The sequence below is a fragment of the Borostomias antarcticus genome (assembly GCF_949987555.1).
Source record: "Borostomias antarcticus genome assembly, chromosome: 24".
In the NCBI taxonomy this organism is placed as follows: Eukaryota; Metazoa; Chordata; class Actinopteri; order Stomiiformes; family Stomiidae; genus Borostomias; species Borostomias antarcticus.
In genome coordinates, this window is record NC_140257.1 from 16,771,224 (window position 1) to 16,789,929 (window position 18,706).

General features: G+C 48.7%; 1 protein-coding gene across 1 annotated transcript; it reads left to right on the forward strand.

Moving 5' to 3' along the window:
• Nucleotides 1-1,223: 1,223 nt before the first annotated feature.
• Nucleotides 1,224-11,295, forward strand: acsm3 (acyl-CoA synthetase medium chain family member 3; the record flags this gene model as incomplete). The annotated part of the gene is made up of 13 exons (XM_084458338.1): nt 1,224-1,421; nt 1,921-2,131; nt 2,514-2,721; nt 3,111-3,254; nt 6,662-6,818; nt 7,616-7,695; nt 8,108-8,231; nt 9,103-9,183; nt 9,321-9,422; nt 9,516-9,643; nt 10,278-10,377; nt 10,588-10,707; nt 11,042-11,295. The coding sequence occupies 13 exons, from the start codon at nt 1,224-1,226 to the stop codon at nt 11,126-11,128; spliced, it is 1,740 nt and encodes a 579-aa protein (XP_084314464.1). The 3' UTR covers nt 11,129-11,295.
• Between the last annotated feature and the right edge of the window lie 7,411 nt (nt 11,296-18,706).

An 18,706-nucleotide genomic window follows, 5' to 3' on the forward strand; every position in this document is an offset into this window, starting at 1 on the left:
TAAGAATATGACGTCACACAATAAGAATATAAATAAAATATATATATAAAATATAACGTTGCACTGGATGAAATATTGCAGTGTGTGTTGGGGGGGCTTGAAACAGCCCTATCTCGATGGGGGAAGGTTAATCCCAGGTTTTGACCGGCAAACTCTCAAACTCTCAAATGAAACAATACCAAACATGTCCTGCTTGCATGTATTTCTAGTTATAGTGTCTGGCCAAGGTGTTATAAAAATGCTTCCTAAAATGGCAGGTAGTAAGTAAATGGTGAAAAACACAGTAGACAGTTAAAAGAGGATACAGTTAAACATACAACACACATTTAAAAACATATAACAGAATAAGATGCCACAGTACAAGTGAAGACTTTAGACAGACTTTAGACAGAACTGCATGGTACAAACTGGTACAAAAACAAGCTGTGCATACAACACAGAGATACAGGCAATAGTCGTCTGAGATCTACAGATGCCATGTTTTTGATTGTATCTGAAGTCTGTAGGCTAGTGTGAACATGAAAGGAGTACTACGGTCCCTCGACTATAGGCTAAAACTAGTATACTCGTCAGCCAATCAGTATCAGGCATTAGCTACAGAATTAGCATAAGCCCCGACTGAGCGCCCTCTGGTCGTGAATACAACCAAGCTCGTCCCCGAGTCATTGCCCAAAAGAGTCGCGCCCCCGAGAAGCACCCTGTACTCGGGAAGCATCGGCATTCTTCGGGCATCGCCGAGCTCTGCAGAGTTGCGTTCGTTTGTTGTTTTGTTTTGCTGCAAACTAAGTGACCAACTATAACTATGCACTTTAACACGTACTGTAACAATGACGGGTTTCAATGCGCTGCTGAAGTCACTGCATGTTCGTGATATTCGTTGCATAAATGATTGGCCAAGTGTAACGTTTACGTAGACTCCGTTTAACTCGTATACGATGTTTAATATTAAACCTACCCGTGCTAACTCCTCTCTCCTTCAGGAATGTTATAGCCTCGCCTAGGCCACTTTGCACAATTTCGCTGGCACGATTCACAGCCCGACTTAAGGTTTCAGAGGTAGGCAATGCAGTGCATATTTCTGTATCTAAAATGAATTCGATTTATTTTTTGCTTACGTTGTCGTTCTCTCCTTGTTCTTGGCGGAAATTAAATTGTATTTCCTGTTTAGTGACTATAATGTGGCTCTAATATCGGTCACATACCGCCTGCTTGTGTCTGGGTAGATGTGGGCCGCTGGGATCCTGCCGTCTCGATTTCAAACTCTGACCAGTTTCTCAAGGCGTCAGATCCTCAGATACAAGACGTCTCTTCCTCGGAACTTCACCGACTATGAGAGCGCCAGACAAGAATACAACCCCCTCATACCCGAGTACTTCAACTTTGCAAAAGACGTTCTGGATGTATGGGCAACTAGAGAGAAGGTGAGTAGGCCTATTCAGCCTGTTGTAACCTCTTCTTCCTCTTCTTCTGTGGGGTTTAACGGCGGTTGGCATCCTAAAACTGTTCAAACCTCTTCTTCTGTGGGGTTTAACGGCGGTTGGGATCCTAAAACTGTTCAAACCTCTTCTTCTGTGGGGTTTAACGGCGGTTGGCATCCTAAAACTGTTCAAACCTCTTCTTCTGTGGGGTTTAACGGCGGTTGGGATCCTAAAACTGTTCAAACCTCTTCTTCCTCTTCTTCTGTGGGGTTTAACGGCGGTTGGCAACCTAAAACTGTTCAAACCTCTTCTTCTGTGGGGTTTAACGGCGGTTGGCAACCTAAAACTGTTCAAACCTCTTCTTCTGTGGGGTTTAACGGCGGTTGGGATTCTAAAACTGTTCAAACCTCTTCTTCTGTGGGGTTTAACGGCGGTTGGCATCCTAAAACTGTTCAAACCTCCAGGCATCTGCAGCGTTATAATTGTTGATGTTGTCCTCCAGTGTGGAGAGAGAGCGGCCAGTCCTGCTCTGTGGTGGGTGGATGACGGGAAGCAGGAGGTCAGGTGGAGTTTTGAGGAGCTGGGCTTCCATTCCAGAAGACTGGCCAACGTCCTGTCGGGCCCCTGCGACCTCGCCAAGGAGGACCGCGTGCTGCTCATCCTTCCCAGGGTTCCCGAGTGGTGGCTGGTCAACGTGGCCTGTCTCCGGACTGGTGGGTGGGAGGATGAAACAGAGAAGAGACTGCTGGCTTAGGGATGTAAACTGTTAATCGACTATCGATTAATTGCCGATAAGAATTTACTTGAGTAAGATTTGGTTACCTTTGGTTTGCTTTTTAATTATTATTTTTTAATCGTTGCATGGAATGTAATCATGATTTATGGTCTGACTGCACATGAGGGCGCCACGCCGTGTAGTGAAGCATGTAGTGAAGGCTAATTGGGATGCCGGGAAATTTCAACGACACAGCGGAAGAAGACACAAAAATGAAGCGAGCCCAAGCGCAGTCCAGTGTTGTTGTCTCAGGTACAGTCCTGGTTGTTGTGTTGTTGTTGTTGTCTCAGGTACAGTCCTGGTTGTTGTTGTTGTCTCAGGTACAGTCCTGCTGCCAGGCCCCTCCCAGCTGACGGCGAGAGACATCGCCCACAGGCTGCAGAGCTCCGGGGCTCGGTGCGTGGTCACAGACGAGGCGCTGGCCCCCCTGCTGGACAGCGTGGCCCCCCAGTGCCCCTCCCTGCAGGCCAAGATACTGGCCTCCCGCAGCAGGAGAGAGGGCTGGATGAACCTAGCAGACATGTTGAGGTGAACGCCCAACAAACGGACTGCTCAGGAGTAGAATTGTCACATTGGGAGATGTCTGTGGTAAAAAACATCGGCTTGGTCTAAGCTCATTGAAATCTATTAATCTATTATTTGCTAGTTGCCGGCCTTAAAGGTGCATTATGCGGTTTGGGTCTGAAGTACTCTTGTTTTAGTGCTCTGACAATGCTGCTAATTATATTTGTGGTTTTCAATATAAAACTTGGTGAAATGATTTCAGTGTGTCTATCAGTAGTTTTTGAAAAATTGCAGCACATTTTAAGTAACGTTAGTAACGTGATAATACTGATAACCGTGATAATTTTGATTGCTATAATGGTGATGTGAAATTTTCATACCGTTACATCTCTACGCCATGTTCCTCTCTCCAGTAACGTCTCCAGTGACCATGTGTGTGTGGAGACTCGGAGCAGCGACCCCATGACCATCTTCTTCACCAGCGGGACCACGGGCTCTCCTAAGATGACCCAGCACAGTCACTGCAGCTATGGGCTGGGCCTCGCCGTCAACGGGAGGTAGACCAGCAGCCCGTCCAACCCTGGTCTCACAAGGCCAGACCTCTACACACTTCATCACCTGACCCCCAACATCCAACCTGACCCCCAACATCCAACCTGACCCCTAACATCCAACCTGACCCCCAACATCCAACCTGACCTCCAACATCCAACCTGACATCCAACCTGACCCCCAACATCCAACCTGACCCCCAACATCCAACCTGACATCCAACCTGACCCCCAACATCCAACCTGACCTCCAACATCCAACCTGACCCCCAACATCCAACCTGACCCCCAACATCCAACCTGACCTCCAACATCCAACCTGACCTCCAACATCCAACCTGACCCCCAACATCCAACCTGACCCCTAACAGCCAACCTGACCCCCACCATCCAACCTGACCCCCAACATCCAACCTGACCCCCAACATCCAACCTGACATCCAACCTGACCCCCAACATCCAACCTGACCTCCAACATCCAACCTGACCCCCAACATCCAACCTGACCTCCAACATCCAACCTGACCCCCAACATCCAACCTGACCCCCAACATCCAACCTGACCCCCAACATCCAACCTGACATCCAACCTGACCCCCAACATCCAACCTGACCTCCAACATCCAACCTGACCCCCAACATCCAACCTGACCCCCAACATCCAACCTGACCCCCAACATCCAACCTGACCTCTAACATCCAACCTGACCCCCAACATCCAACCTGACCCCCAACATCCAACCTGACCCCCAACATCCAACCTGACCCCCAACATCCAACCTGACCCCCAACATCCAACCTGACCCCCAACATCCAACCTGACCCCCAACATCCAACCTGACCCCTAACATCCAGCCTGACCCCCAACATGACCCCCAACATCCAACCTGACCCCCAACATCCAACCTGACCCCCAACATCCAACCTGACCCCCAACATCCAACCTGACCCCCAACATCCAGCCTGACCCCCAACATCCAACCTAACATCCAACCTGACCCCCAACATCCAACCTGACCCCCAACATCCAACCTGACCCCCAACATCCAACCTGACCCCCAACATCCAACCTGACCCCCAACATCCAACCTGACCCCCAACATGACCCCCAACATCCAACCTGACCCCCAACATGACCCCCAACATCCAACCTGACCCCCAACATCCAACCTGACCCCCAACATGACCCCCAACATCCAACCTGACCCCCAACATGACCCCCAACATCCAACCTGACCCCCAACATCCAACCTGACCCCCAACATCCAACCTGACCTCCAACATCCAACCTGACCCCCAACATCCAACCTGACCTCCAACATCCAACCTGACCCCCAACATCCAACCTGACCCCCAACATCCAACCTGACCCCCAACATCCAACCTGACCCCCAACATGACCCCCAACATCCAACCTGACCCCCAACATGACCCCCAACATCCAACCTGACCCCCAACATCCAACCTGACCCCCAACATCCAACCTGACCCCCAACATCCAACCTGACCCCTCCAACCTGACCCCCAACATCCAACCTGACCCCCAACATCCAACCTGACCCCCACCATCCAACCTGACCCCCACCATCCAACCTGACCCCCAACATCCAACCTGACCCCCAACATCCAACCTGACCCCTAACATCCAACCTGACCTCCAACATCCAACCTGACCCCCAACATCCAACCTGACCCCCAACATCCAACCTGACCCCCAACATCCAGCCTGACCTCTAACATCCAACCTGACCCCCAACATCCAACCTGACCCCCAACATCCAACCTGACCCCCAACATCCAACCTGACCCCCAACATCCAACCTGACCTCCAACATCCAACCTGACATCCAACCTGACCCCCAACATCCAACCTGACCCCCAACATCCAACCTGACCTCCAACATCCAACCTGACATCCAACCTGACCCCCAACATCCAACCTGACCCCCAACATCCAACCTGACCTCCAACATCCAACCTGACCCCCAACATCCAACCTGACCCCCAATATCCAACCTGACCCCCAACATCCAACCTGACCTCCAACCTGACCCCCAACATCCAACCTGACCCCCAACATCCAACCTGACCCCCACCATCCAACCTGACCCCCAACATCCAACCTGACCCCCAACATCCAACCTGACCTCCAACATCCAACCTGACCCCCATCATCCAACCTGACCCCCAACATCCAACCTGACATCCAACCTGACCCCCAACATCCAACCTGACCCCCAACATCCAACCTGACCCCCAACATCCAACCTGACCCCCAACAGCCAACCTGACCCCCACCATCCAACCTGACCCCCAACATCCAACCTGACCCCCAACATCCAGCCTGACCCCCAACATCCAACCTGACCCCCAACATCCAACCTGACCCCCAACATCCAACCTGACCCCCATCATCCAACCTGACCCCCAACATCCAACCTGACCCCCAACATCCAACCTGACATCCAACCTGACCCCCAACATCCAACCTGACCCCCAACATCCAACCTGACCCCCAACATCCAACCTGACCCCCAACAGCCAACCTGACCCCCACCATCCAACCTGACCCCCAACATCCAACCTGACCCCCAACATCCAACCTGACCCCCAACATCCAACCTGACCCCCAACATCCAACCTGACCCCCAACATCCAACCTGACCCCTAACATCCAACCTGACCCCCACCATCCAACCTGACCCCCACCATCCAACCTGACCCCCAACATCCAACCTGACCCCCAACATCCAACCTGACCCCCAACATCCAACCTGACCTCCACCATCCAACCTGACCCCCAACATCCAACCTGACCCCCAACATCCAACCTGACCCCTAACATCCAACCTGACCCCCAACATCCAACCTGACCCCCACCATCCAACCTGACCCCTAACATCCAACCTGACCCCCACCATCCAACCTGACCCCTAACATCCAACCTGACCCCTCATGGTCGAGCAGTGTTATTTTGTCAAATAAATTATTGTTGCATTTTCCCATTGCACACAAAAAACAAAGACAATAGGAGCCTACACTACACATTTAAACTGACTCAAACCATTTAATGCTCTCTCTCTCTGTGTCTCTCTTTCTCTCTCTTTCTGTCTCTGTCTCTCTCCCTCTCTCTCTGTCCCTCTCTCTCTCTCTGTCTCTCTTTCTGTCTCTCTCTCTGTCTCTTTCTCTCTCTGTCTCTCTCTTTCTGTCTCTCTCTCTCTGTCTCTCTGTCTCTCTCTCTGTCTCTCTCTCTCTTTCTCTCTCTTTCTGTATCTGTCTCTCTCCCTCTCTCTGTCCCTCTCTCTCTCTCTCTGTCTCTCTTTCTGTCTCTCTCTCTGTCTCTTTCTCTCTCTCTCTCTCTCTCTCTCTCTCTCTCTCTCTCTCTCTCTCTCTCTCTCTCTCTCTCTGTGGAGGTACTGGTTGGACCTGACGGAGAAGGACGTGATGTGGAACACGTCAGATACGGGTTGGGCCAAGTCAGCCTGGAGCAGCGTGTTCGCCCCCTGGACGCAGGGCGCCTGCGTCTTCCTCCACCACATGCCCCGCTTCCACAGCGCCACCGTGCTGCAGGTGATCACCACAGGGGGGCGCCATAGGACTGCTTTTACTCAAGAAACCACTTCAACAAAGTGATACTACAAGACTCCTCAATATTCTACAACTCATGGCCAGTGAGGTTGTTTTAAGACAGGTCACGCATGAGTAGGCTAGCTGTAGACCACATGAGTAGGCTAGCTGTAGACCACATAAGTAGGTTAGCTGTAGACCACATGTAGGCTAGCTGTAGACCACATGTAGGCTAGCTGTAGACTACATGTGTAGGCTAGCTGTAGACCACATGAGTAGGTTAGCTGTAGACCACATGAGTAGGTTAGCTGTAGACCACATGAGTAGGCTAGCTGTAGACCACATGAGTAGGCTAGCTGTAGACCACATGAGTAGGCTAGCTGTAGACCACATGAGTAGGTTAGTTGTAGACCACATAAGTAGGTTAGTTGTAGACCACAAGAGTAGGCTAGCTGTAGACTACATGAGTAGGCTAGCTGTAGACCACATGAGTAGGCTAGCTGTAGACCACACATGTGTAGGCTATCTGTAGACCACATGAGTAGGCTAGCTGTAGACCACATGAGTAGGCTAGCTGTAGACCACATGAGTAGGCTAGCTGTAGACCACATGAGTAGGTTAGCTGTAGACCACATGAGTAGGCTAGCTGTAGACCACATGAGTAGGCTAGCTGTAGACCACATGAGTAGGCTAGCTGTAGACCACATGAGTAGGCTAGCTGTAGACCACATGAGTAGGCTAGCTGTAGACTTCATTGTATAACTCCTGGTGTTTATTTTCTAACCACTCTGCTCCCCTAGACGCTGTCCAGCTATCCCATATCAACCTTCTGCACCGCTCCTACTGCCTATCGGATGCTCGTCCAAGAAGACATGTCCAGGTGGGCGGCGTGTAGAACCCCACCAACCTCTTCCTCCATTCCCCCTGCGTCTCAAAAGCTCACAGTTGGGGCGCCCCGGTAGCTCAACGGGCTGGGGCGCTTGGCGTGTAAAGGCTAGTCCTTTCTGCAGCGGCGTGGGTTCGAATCCGGCCCACGTCCTTTGCTGCATGTCTTCACCTCTCTCTCTCTCTCTCTCTCTCTCTCTGTCTCTCTCTTCTCTCTCTTTCTCTGTCTCTCTCTGTCTCTCTCCTCTCTCTCTCTCCCACCTTTCCTGTCTGTCACCTACACTGTCCTATTGTAATAAAGCAGAAATGCCTTTAAAAATATATTTAAAAAAGGAAAAGCTTACAGTTGATATGGTTTCCTGTAAAGTAAGGTGGATCTGAACGGTTTGTTCCTCTGTCGATGTCAGGTATGACTTCCCGGCGTTGCAGCACTGCCTGTGTGCCGGCGAGCCCATCAACCCTGAGGTGATGACGAGATGGAAGGACGCCACGGGCCTAGACATCTACGAGGGCTACGGACAAACTGAAACCGTGAGCTGCGTTTTACGTTTAGCAGGTTTCGAACGGTTGCGGAAAACGTGTGTTTGAAACCTTCCCAGCAAACATGCGACGTCAGGGACACGTTCAGATCATGTCTTAATAACGTCCGTCAGTCCAGAACCCCGTTTGTACGTCTGCTGGACCCCTCAATATTCAAACGTCTGGCTTGGACCCCTCTAAGACGTCTGTGGACGTGCAGAACAGGTTCAATATCTGAACATCCAAAAAAAAACGTTCATTCTGGGGCCTAATTGGATGTCTTTGGACGTCGGAAAAAGACGTCTGTTAGTCGGTTAGTTTAGTTTATTTAAATCAGGACAGTGCATATTGATGAACGTGTAAAAAAAACATGTAAATATGTCAGATTGTAGCCCGGAGGCTAGTTTCCATCTGGAGTCCATTAGGCAGGTTGATGTTACAAAACAAGTTACAAGAGGTACATATATAAAACACAGACACAATACAATATATAAAACATAGAAACATGTCATGCAGTTAGTGTTCACATTTTTGGCTGGCTCTAAGCCACACCTTTAGATGCCCCTTATAAGTGGCAAGAGTGGGGCAATCCCTTATAAAAAGGGGGAGGCTGTTCCAGATTGCAGACCCCTTGGAAGATAAAACATTTTGACTAAAATAGGTTTTTCTAAAAGTAATCACACAGTCCCTATTTGCAGGTAGGTTTTGTGTTAGTGTTCCTGTGGTCTCTCTAAGACGTCTCTGGACGTGCAGAACAGGTTCAATATCTGAACATCAAAAAAAAACATTCATTCTGGGGCTTAATTGGATGTCTTTGGACGTCGGAAAAAGATGTCTGTTAGATGTCTTTGCTCAGTGGTTGGTGTTCCTGGTCTCCCTCCAGGTTCTGATAGCCGGGACCTTCAAGGGGATGCAGGTGAAGCCGGGGTCGCTGGGGAAGGCGTCGCCGGCGTACGACGTCCAGGTGAAGGACTGCACAGCTGACGGGAGCACGGCTCGTCAGGCCACGTTTGAAAACGACAGGCGCGTTTGTGTTTGGGAGTAGACGAAAGAAGCGTGACCGTAATAGTGTTGTTGTTGTTGTTGTTGGTGTTGTTTCAGGTGGTGGACGAGGCTGGGAAGGTGTTGCCCAGGGGACTGGAGGGGAATCTGGCCATACGAGTGAAACCAAACAAGCCATTCTCTCTCTTCACTGAGTACACGGTGCGTGTGTGTGTGTGTGTGTGTGTGTGTGTGTGCGTGTGTTTATAGGATGCTTAGTGACGGGTTATTTGTTGACCCTTGACCCCCCGGCAGGGCGCCCCGGAGCGGACGGCGGCGTGCTACCGGGGGGACTTCTACCTGACGGGGGACCGGGGGGTCATGGACGACGACGGCTACCTGTGGTTTGTGGGGAGAGCTGATGATGTCATCCTCTCAGCTGGGTAAACCTACCGCAGCAGTACAGTAGTTACCCATGATGCACTTCACCAGGCAAAGACATTAAAACTTAGATTATGCTCTTAGTCACTTGTTTTAGAAAGAAGATGCACTTGTGAGTTCTGGCAAGTAGTAGTACATTGGCTCTTCCTACGTTAAATGCAATTATTGTTAGTCGCTTTGGATAAAAGCGTCTGCTAAATGACTGTAATGTAATGTAATGTAACTACAGCAGTTACCCATGAAGCATTTCACCAGGCAAACACATTGAAACTACAGTAGTTACCCATGAAGCACTTCACCAGGCAAAGACATTAAAACTACAGTAGTTACCCATGAAGCATTTCACCAGACAAAGACAATAAAACTACAGTAGTTACCCATGAAGCATTTCACCAGGCAAACACATTAAAACTACAGTAGTTACCCATGAAGCACTTCACCAGGCAAAGACATTAATGATTTAATGAATTAAAATGATCATAATTGATGATAATTCAGTGTTGGTCGACGCCAGAGCGTTAAGGCGGGGTCTCACAAGCAGCCCCATCAGACTTGTCTTCCCCTGTCAAAGCTGATGATGATGATGCTGTCATTGCTGTGATTGGACTAAACCAGCCGTGACACGCTCCTCCACAGGTACCGGATTGGTCCGTTCGAGGTGGAGAGCGCTCTGATTGAACACCCAGCTGTGGCGGAGTCTGCCGTGGTCAGCAGCCCTGACCCAATCAGGGGAGAGGTACGGTGTGGCCCTCATCAGACACCGTAGGCGGGACCGGTATCTGAGAGAGAGATACCTGTCAATATCAGAGCTGACTCTCAAATCAGCGTTATATGAACTATGACATGTGAGGCACCAGCAGATGAAGTTTGTAGTGGGTAACAGAGTGTTCCAGTAGATTTGGGGAAGCTGGAGAAGAGTAGTCTGAGCTGGTGTTGTCCCTGGCAGGTTGTGAAGGCGTTCGTGGTGCTGACAGCCGAGTTTACGTCTCACGACCCGGACCAGCTGGTCAGAGAGCTGCAGACACACGTGAAGAAGGTCACAGCTCCGTACAAGTATCCTCGCAAGGTAAACAACTACAGTACCCTCGCAAGGTAAACAACTACAGTACCCTCGCAAGGTAAACAACTACAGTACCCTCGCAAGGTAAACACAACTACAGTACCCTCATAAGGTCAATACAACTACAGTACCCTCATAAGGTCAATACAACTACAGTACCCTCATAAGGTCAATACAACTACAATACCCTCGCAAGATCAACAACTACAGTACCCTTGCGAGGTCAACACAACTACAGCCATACCGTCTATCAGCGACGAACAAATCTTAATCATAGAAACTAAGTTTTTATTCTTTAGAATAGCATCACCTTTTACCTTCAAATGCCTTCACTCTCTAGATTGAGTTTGTGGAGCAGCTGCCAAAGACGGTGAGCGGTAAGATCAGACGAGTGGAGCTACGCAACGCAGAGTGGAGAAGATCCTGAGACTGTCCTAGAGCCAGAACTCTATTACTGAAACTGTCCTAGAACCAGAACTCTACCCCGAGACTGTCCTAGAACCAGAACTACCCTGAGACTGTCCTAGAGCCATACCTCTACCCTGAGACTGTCCTAGAACCAGAACTCTACCCTGAGACTGTCCTAGAACCAGAACTCTACCCTGAGACTGTCCTAGAACCAGAACTCTACCCTGAGACTGTCCTAGAACCAGAACTCTACCCTGAGACTGTCCTAGAACCAGAACTCTACCCTGAGACTGTCCTAGAACCAGAACTCTACCCTGAGACTGTCCTAGAACCAGAACTCTACCCTGAGACTGTCCCAGAACCAGAACTCCACCCTGAGACTGTCCTAGAACCAGAACTCTACCCTGAGATTGTCCTAAAACCAGAACTCTACCCTGAGACTGTCCTAGAACCAGAACTCTACCCCGAGACTGTCCCAGAACCAGAACTCTGTTCAGTCCTTAGTTCTAGTCCCAGTCCTAGTTGTAGTTACTCTGGTTCCCACTCTAGTTCTGGCCCAGTCCCAGCCTTGGTTCCTATTCCCTTCTCTCCTGGTTTCCTCTGCCCTTGTGTGGTGTCTTGTTTTTTGTCCTTGTTGTTTAATTGTCAATGTTGGTGTTGCTACCCATGCTCCTCTTGTTTCTCTACGTTGTATTTCTTGGATTAAATCCTGAACCTGCACTGCCTGCATCTGGTCCTCATTATTGGGCGCTACCTCTCTCACAAACCCTAACGTTAGTAGCCTGACCTCAGAGATGGAAACCTATTTGGTACATGTAGAATAACTTTGTCTATATCTTCTTAGAGTACAAGAGTGTGGTGATGTTGTGAATAATTCCCTGACAGCAAACAACGTTATAGCCTTGCTCTAACTCTGTCCACTCAACGAGCAGATTCCCCTACACAATCACTTCCAGGTACTAGACAGTATGTCACCTCATAGGGAAGCCTATAGTAGTAGGCCTATTAGTAGTATAGAGTAGCCCAGTATAGTTTGACGTTGGTGTATTTTTAAAATGTTAGTTTTGTCGCCCTCTAAAGAAAATGCGTAGTGCAGCTTCAAGCTAGATCAGGCCAAGCTAATTTGTAGCAGATACTGTTCATCTTGTCTAGAACAACATCCAGACAGATTGATTGATAAGCCACTGATTGAGCACAGCTGCAGTTAATCTGCAATTAGCAAGACAAGCCCAAACATTTGTCAAACCCCAGACAGTTTGTCACACTTGGAGCAGATAACAACATGGGATTTGAATTTATTGCTGTGCATTTTCGAGACTAGTTTGAAGGCTGTCATCTGCCTGGTGTGATTTGTTTGTTTGAGAACTTTCTTTTGTAGAACCTAAGAAGTTTTTTTAGAAGGCAAAGCCAAACTGCCAGCTTGTCACTCGGCAGGTAGTGTAGCTCAACAAGATCACGCCCTTCCCTTGTTAGGGCCCGAGCACTGGCGGTGCGAGGCCCTGTTGAAATTGTAAGGATTATTATTCTCCTCCTACCTTCTTCTCCCCAAACAAATGCCTTTTTGGCGGCCTAAACATCGTTGAAAACGCATGGAACTTTGCAGATACGTCAGTCCCGGTGAAAAATTTGATATTTCATGGGTGATGGAAATGGGCGTGGCAAAACAGCTCAAGAGCGCCCCCTGGAAAATTAAAAATGGCGAGCCCCACCTTTCAGTTTGATGTAGGCGAACGAAATTTGGTGGGCATATGTAGTTCGAGACACAAATGTCTCTTGGAGCTATACCCAACATCCAACAGGAAGTCAGCCATTTTGCTCTTAATGTGCCATTTTTTCCTTTCCTTTTACCATTTCCATGCCTCGTACTTTAACAAACTACTTTGTGTTCGGTCAGCTTCATCTTAAGACCTTTGTGATCCAAAAATTTAGTTTTCACTAAACACCCTTGCCTCGCAGCCCTAGTTTAAGGTTGTGATCTCAAGCCCTGGGTGATGCAGAATCAACTTGCTAATGCCTATTCGGCTTTATTGTACTGCGGATCTCAGACACATGATTTTGAATATATTTTTAATTTAAGAAGTTTTAAATATTAGGCTCTGGGTCTTTGTTTATCTTTTTTGTTTACACTGCTCAGATGTTGCTGTGTATTGTTGTTTAGATATCGTTGCCTTCATTATTTGTAGGCCTACTGTATATTGAAAGTTGCATTAAAAAAAGACCATGAGGCAGTTCTCTCAGTAACCACACGGGGGCAGCATGTTTGCACATGTGGTTGCTGCGCCTCTGAACATCCCTCGATAACAGCCGTGTTTTTGGAGGTCTGTCAGGCCCGCCGTGGCCTCCGCTGTTTGTCCAGCAGCAGGTCACTATAAGCGGCTTGACCGACCGACCGGACGACGTCTGAGGCCTTCCTACACCTACGACCTGAAATGTGTGCATGTGATTTAAAACCATCGGACTGGCGATCGGAAATGCTCTTAGACCAAGCCTTACGCAACCGTACGGGGTCCCCTGGTGAGAGGGGTGCGGCATACGGACGCAGGGGATCATTTCCTCAGAGAAAGAACCACCAGTTTCATGAACACATGGGAGCGTTTGAGTAAGCACTTCTCCTTCCATCCGCCGGCCGCGAAACCGCGTAGCAGTCCGGTAAATGGGTATCTGTGGCCCGCGTGTATTCATCCACTGTACCCACGTGTCCTTTTCCACGGTCCCCCGGCTGGCCGCCTCCTCGCCGGGGGTGATGGGGATATGGGATGCGTGTAGGCGCACAGTGCTCAAATGTAACTTTCCAATGTTTGCACTTGGAGGAAGCCGGGCTGCTGCCTATGTTCAATTAAGGTGGAAATACAAACTGTCAGGCGGAGGAAAATTACTGGATATCTTGAAGAATAAACTAGTTTGTCTCAAAGACCACCTTGTCACGCAGTTTCCCCCTCTCCCTCCCAGCCAACAGATATGCATGTCATTACTGTAGGTGTTTAAGGTGTTTTTGTTCATTTATTTTTATTGACACTTCATAAACAAATAATGACACAAGTAATTTAATGTTCCTCTAATTTATTGGCTTTTGGCTATCATATATACAGTCATGTATTCAGTTGCCACTTTATTAGGTACACCTGCTTGTTGATGCAGATCCTTGATGTTGTCCTCCAAACAGCGAATTATGTGGCTGTAACTCATAAAAGCACGAAGTTTAGCTTTTGTTCAGACCTGAGGGTCTGTTGGCCGTGGTGTGATCGTTGGTGGCGGACGTGGTGGTTCTAGTGGTGGTTCTAGAGTAGCCAATCAGAAACAGATGCGCTCTTGGGATTTGAGTTCTAGAACGACGTGATGAACGTAAAACTCCCAGCGGCGGTTCTGTGGGTGACAACAACTGGTTAATGAGAGGTCAGAGGGGTGTGGCCAGCCTCGAGCTAAGTCAAAGGCCACACATACTCGGATAGCAGCTGTTTACCACAGTGGTGTATAGGCTACAGAGGGGGATCAGTCCACTAGGGGGGGGGGAAATCTCGCGTTCTAGGTAGCCTCGTGAGACCATCCTGATCTCGCGACCTTACGTTGTTCCACGTCACTCAAACGATCTGGCGCACGTCACTAGATAAAGTGGATTTAATTTAATTAATTTACAGTGTCCACTATATACAGTGGCCACATTAATACACCTATCTAGTACTTACAGTACAGTATTCCATTCTAGGAGGAAGCCTGAACTGCACCCAAAAACTCACCTAGTAAAATACACCTGTTGCTGATGTCGAGTCCATTTGAAACTATTTTACAAAGAGAGCTGGTTTAATGTGAGTCATGTTATTTGCATAATAAATGACGTACTGTATGTCACATTTGCCCCCGAAGCAGAAGCCCCCTCTGCCCCCCTGCTGAGCCCCTTCCCTCTCTGCCTTTGTTCATCAGCTTAAAGCCCCCCAGTCCCCCCGGTCCCTCAGACTGGCTGAGGCCGGGGCTAGGGTTAGGACTGAGGCTAGGACTGGGAGTTGGGCTGGGGAAGAGGCTGGGGCTGGGGAAGAGGCTGGGGCTGGGAAAGAGGCTGAGGCTGGGGCTCGGGAAGAGGCTGAGGCTGGGAAAGAGGCTGGGGCTGGGGAAGAGGCTGGGGCTCGGGAAGAGGCTGGGGCTCGGGAAGAGGCTGAGGAAGAGGCTGGGGCTCGGGAAGAGGCTGAGGCTGGGGAAGAGGCTGGGGCTGGGGAAGAGGCTGGGGTAGAGGCTGAGGCTGGGGAAGAGGTAATGTAAAGAGGCTGGGGCTGAGGCTGAGGCTCAAATGAAGGATAATCTCTTAGAGGCCCTTTGCAGAGGGGGGTGAGGTCTAGCAGCAGCCATTCACTGCTTTTCTTTTTTTTCCTTCCTTCTTTTTTTTTTTTTTTTTTTACACAGTTGCAGCTGGATCTCAAAGCACTTTGATAAAAAGCTGAATGTTGAGCAGGCAGATCCGCAGGCTGGTCGTTGAATTCTTGCCTCCCACTGTTAGGAACCTTTCTCCCCTTCAGGGGCCTCTGCCCTAACTGCCAGTTGCTTCAGACCGGGCTGTTTGCAAATTGAGCCTGACAAAAACACTGGGGGTGAGAAAATGGCCGAGTTTGAAGGTGTGTCGCCAGTGCTCAGTCAGACCTAAAGCAAGGTGTTCAGTGTGGTGTCTAAACTAGTGAGGAGTTTAGTTAAAACTGCTTATTTGCGAATTTTACATTAAATGTAGGCTACCGGTAGGCTATTTGCTTTTGTTTTCTTATTTATCAATTCTTTAATTGGTTTATATTTGTTACAATTAAATACCTTAAATTCCCATATGCCTGTTGCTCTAGCCTACTACTGTATATGTACTGTGGTTGTTTCTGACAACAATGCCAGTTAAGCAATAAAAACATCTCTGTTAATGCTTGAGAAATGTGTTAATCTACCAGCTCCACACCTGCTTGGTTTGCTTATGCTTCTCTACTACACTACTACTATGGTGTTAAACACCATAATATGACCGGTATTGATCAGCTGTTATATTTTCATTTTAATAGTGCATAATAGATATTAACTGATCGATGACAATGTGTTTTATCTGACCACTTCCAAGCTTCGTAACTGGTCAGGGTTCCTCGCAGCTGGACTGCAGTATACTGGTTCAGACTGATGGACAAACCAGCCGTGTTTCACTACCGAGAGGAACTCTTATGAAATGCGTTCTGTGAAGAGAGACTCAATAGATTACTTTTCGTTTTGGCTGGAACGAAAAGTCGTGATATACGGTTGAACACAGCTGTATTTGTATCCCGAATGCTATAGATTAACCACAGCATGCATTTGCAGACATGGATCCGATCAGGAGCTTGTGTGTGTGTGTGTGTGTGTGCGTGTGTGTGTGCGTGTGTGTGTGTGTGTGTGTGTCTGTCTCTGTGTGTGTGTGTGTGCGTGTGCGTGTGCGTGCGTGTGTGTGTGCTCCTAAGGGATGGGCTATAGCAGCGCTGAAGCCAAACATCCGCACAGAGCCATTGGGATGGGACCTTCCAGCTACAGATGCTCAAACTATCCTGATATGATGGATGTAGCATTCCATAGGCGACACGGTGAAGCTTTAAGGGCTTAAGCACACAGGAAAGGAAAGTGGGTCCGTCGTGGTTTAAAAAGTTTACAAAACCTCAAGGAAAAGTATCGCGTCTGCTCTGGAGTGCATGGGCAGTGTTGTTTTAGTGGCTTGTCACATCTAAACGGCGAGGTGTTTAAAGTGTGCTGTGGTCACAGTCCAGTGCATGTGCTCTGTTTAGCGACAGGTGCATTAAAGCCGTAAAGCGTGAGAAACGTGTCACGTTGTTCGTCCCCTACAGCTCCCCTCTCTCTCTCACACCTCTCAGGCGATCACGGTTATATTTTCACTTATTAATTATTATTTTGTATGCATTCAAGTTTGCAAACACTTTTAGTGCTACGTGTGAGACAGATGTGCGTCGCTCTGTCGTGGGGGGTGCGCCGGCGGGGAGCGAGGGAGCCGGCGCAGTAGCAGCATTCATCAAAGTGTCTGAGTGAACCCAGTTGATCAGGGGAGGACGGACGCATCCCGGCTCAGCGAGTCATCGGTGCAGAGTGATCCAGTTGATCAGGGGAGGACGCACGCATCTCACAGCGAGTCATCGGTGCAGAGTGAACCCAGTTCATCAGGGGAGGACGGACGCGTCCCGGCACAGCGAGTCATCGGTGCAGAGTGGAGAGGTTTCTCTGCGCGCGGGTAGGGGTGGGTCTGTGATGTCAGGCTAGAGCTCACAGATAAAACGTGTGAGCGCGTGGGTTTGATCTGGACCGGGCGATGGAGCAGGGCGGAACCGGTGCACGGGATGGACAAAACAAACAACAACACAAAATAGACCAAATATTTCAAATGATATGCACGGGGACGCAAGAGGAGTTTACGCACATCTGAAGGTGAATTAATCAAGTGTTTTTTTCTTTGGGAAGTTGCTCAGAAGCAGGAGAGTGCACTTTGCGTTGGGATGATTTGATCTCATCCTCGAGACATACCTTTCTGCACCGTTACTGAGGAGCTGGGAGCGAAATTGGAGAGAAATTTGTCCTAATAGACGGACTAAAGCCTATAGGATAACCTCCAGCTAAACCGTATGGACAGCCGACGGAATGTGCCTTTCCCGCCGTTGTAGACTCGTCTAATGATTCCATGGGCTAGTTGCACCTGGTCTGGGGTCATCAAAGTCTGTCTTATTGAACTTTTCTAGCGCAGAAAGCTTTCTAATCCCAGAGAGGCCTATCTTCTCCAGGCTTTAGTGTTCTAGCCCAGGATATTAAGGTTGAATGATTAAATGAACGGATAACGCACAGGATAATCTGGACACAACCTCAGATTTGCGTGGCATAAGATTGGGCACCTTACTTTGAGATAAATAAAATAATAAAAACACGAATGGATAGATGTATTTCAAGCAATTTGTCTGTTATATTGGCTAAGCGAATAACCATCCGGGTGACTTGATGCTTTTCCAAATGAATGTTTGTAAACTAACGCCACATTGTCCCTTATAGCCTTTAATCACAGCCTTTATTCCATGATGCTCATAGGTCACCGTCACGTCCTCTAACTGGCGTGAACTGTGCTGATCTCTAGGACTTCTAGCTCTAGGACTTCTAGCTCTAGGACTTCTGCAGGCTTTCGTGAGGAACTGAGGTGATACGCTGCCAGGGCGAGATAACCTTGCAAGTTACTGATGCCTTTCTTTGGACTTTCTTCATTAGAAACAAAAACGAACCAAATATACCAGCAACGACCTCAATAAACAATATCCCGAAGATTTCAATGCTCAGTGAATGAAGACCTGATCACAAGCTGTTCCCCTGACCGGAGAGCCGTCTTGCTGCTCTTTGGAATTGTGTTTGACAAACTGGCAAATGGTTTATTAGGCTGTCGTTATTTAAGATAGCACACACTATTGCAATTTCAAACACGTTTAGGTATATTCGACACAGGAAAGGTGTGTAGATAAATCATCGTTATATCTCAAACTGTGCTTGCTGCTAATGCTTCCAACTTTTCTATATCCAGACAAATAGTCATCCCAGACAACAATTCCCCCCTAAACTTATTTACAAA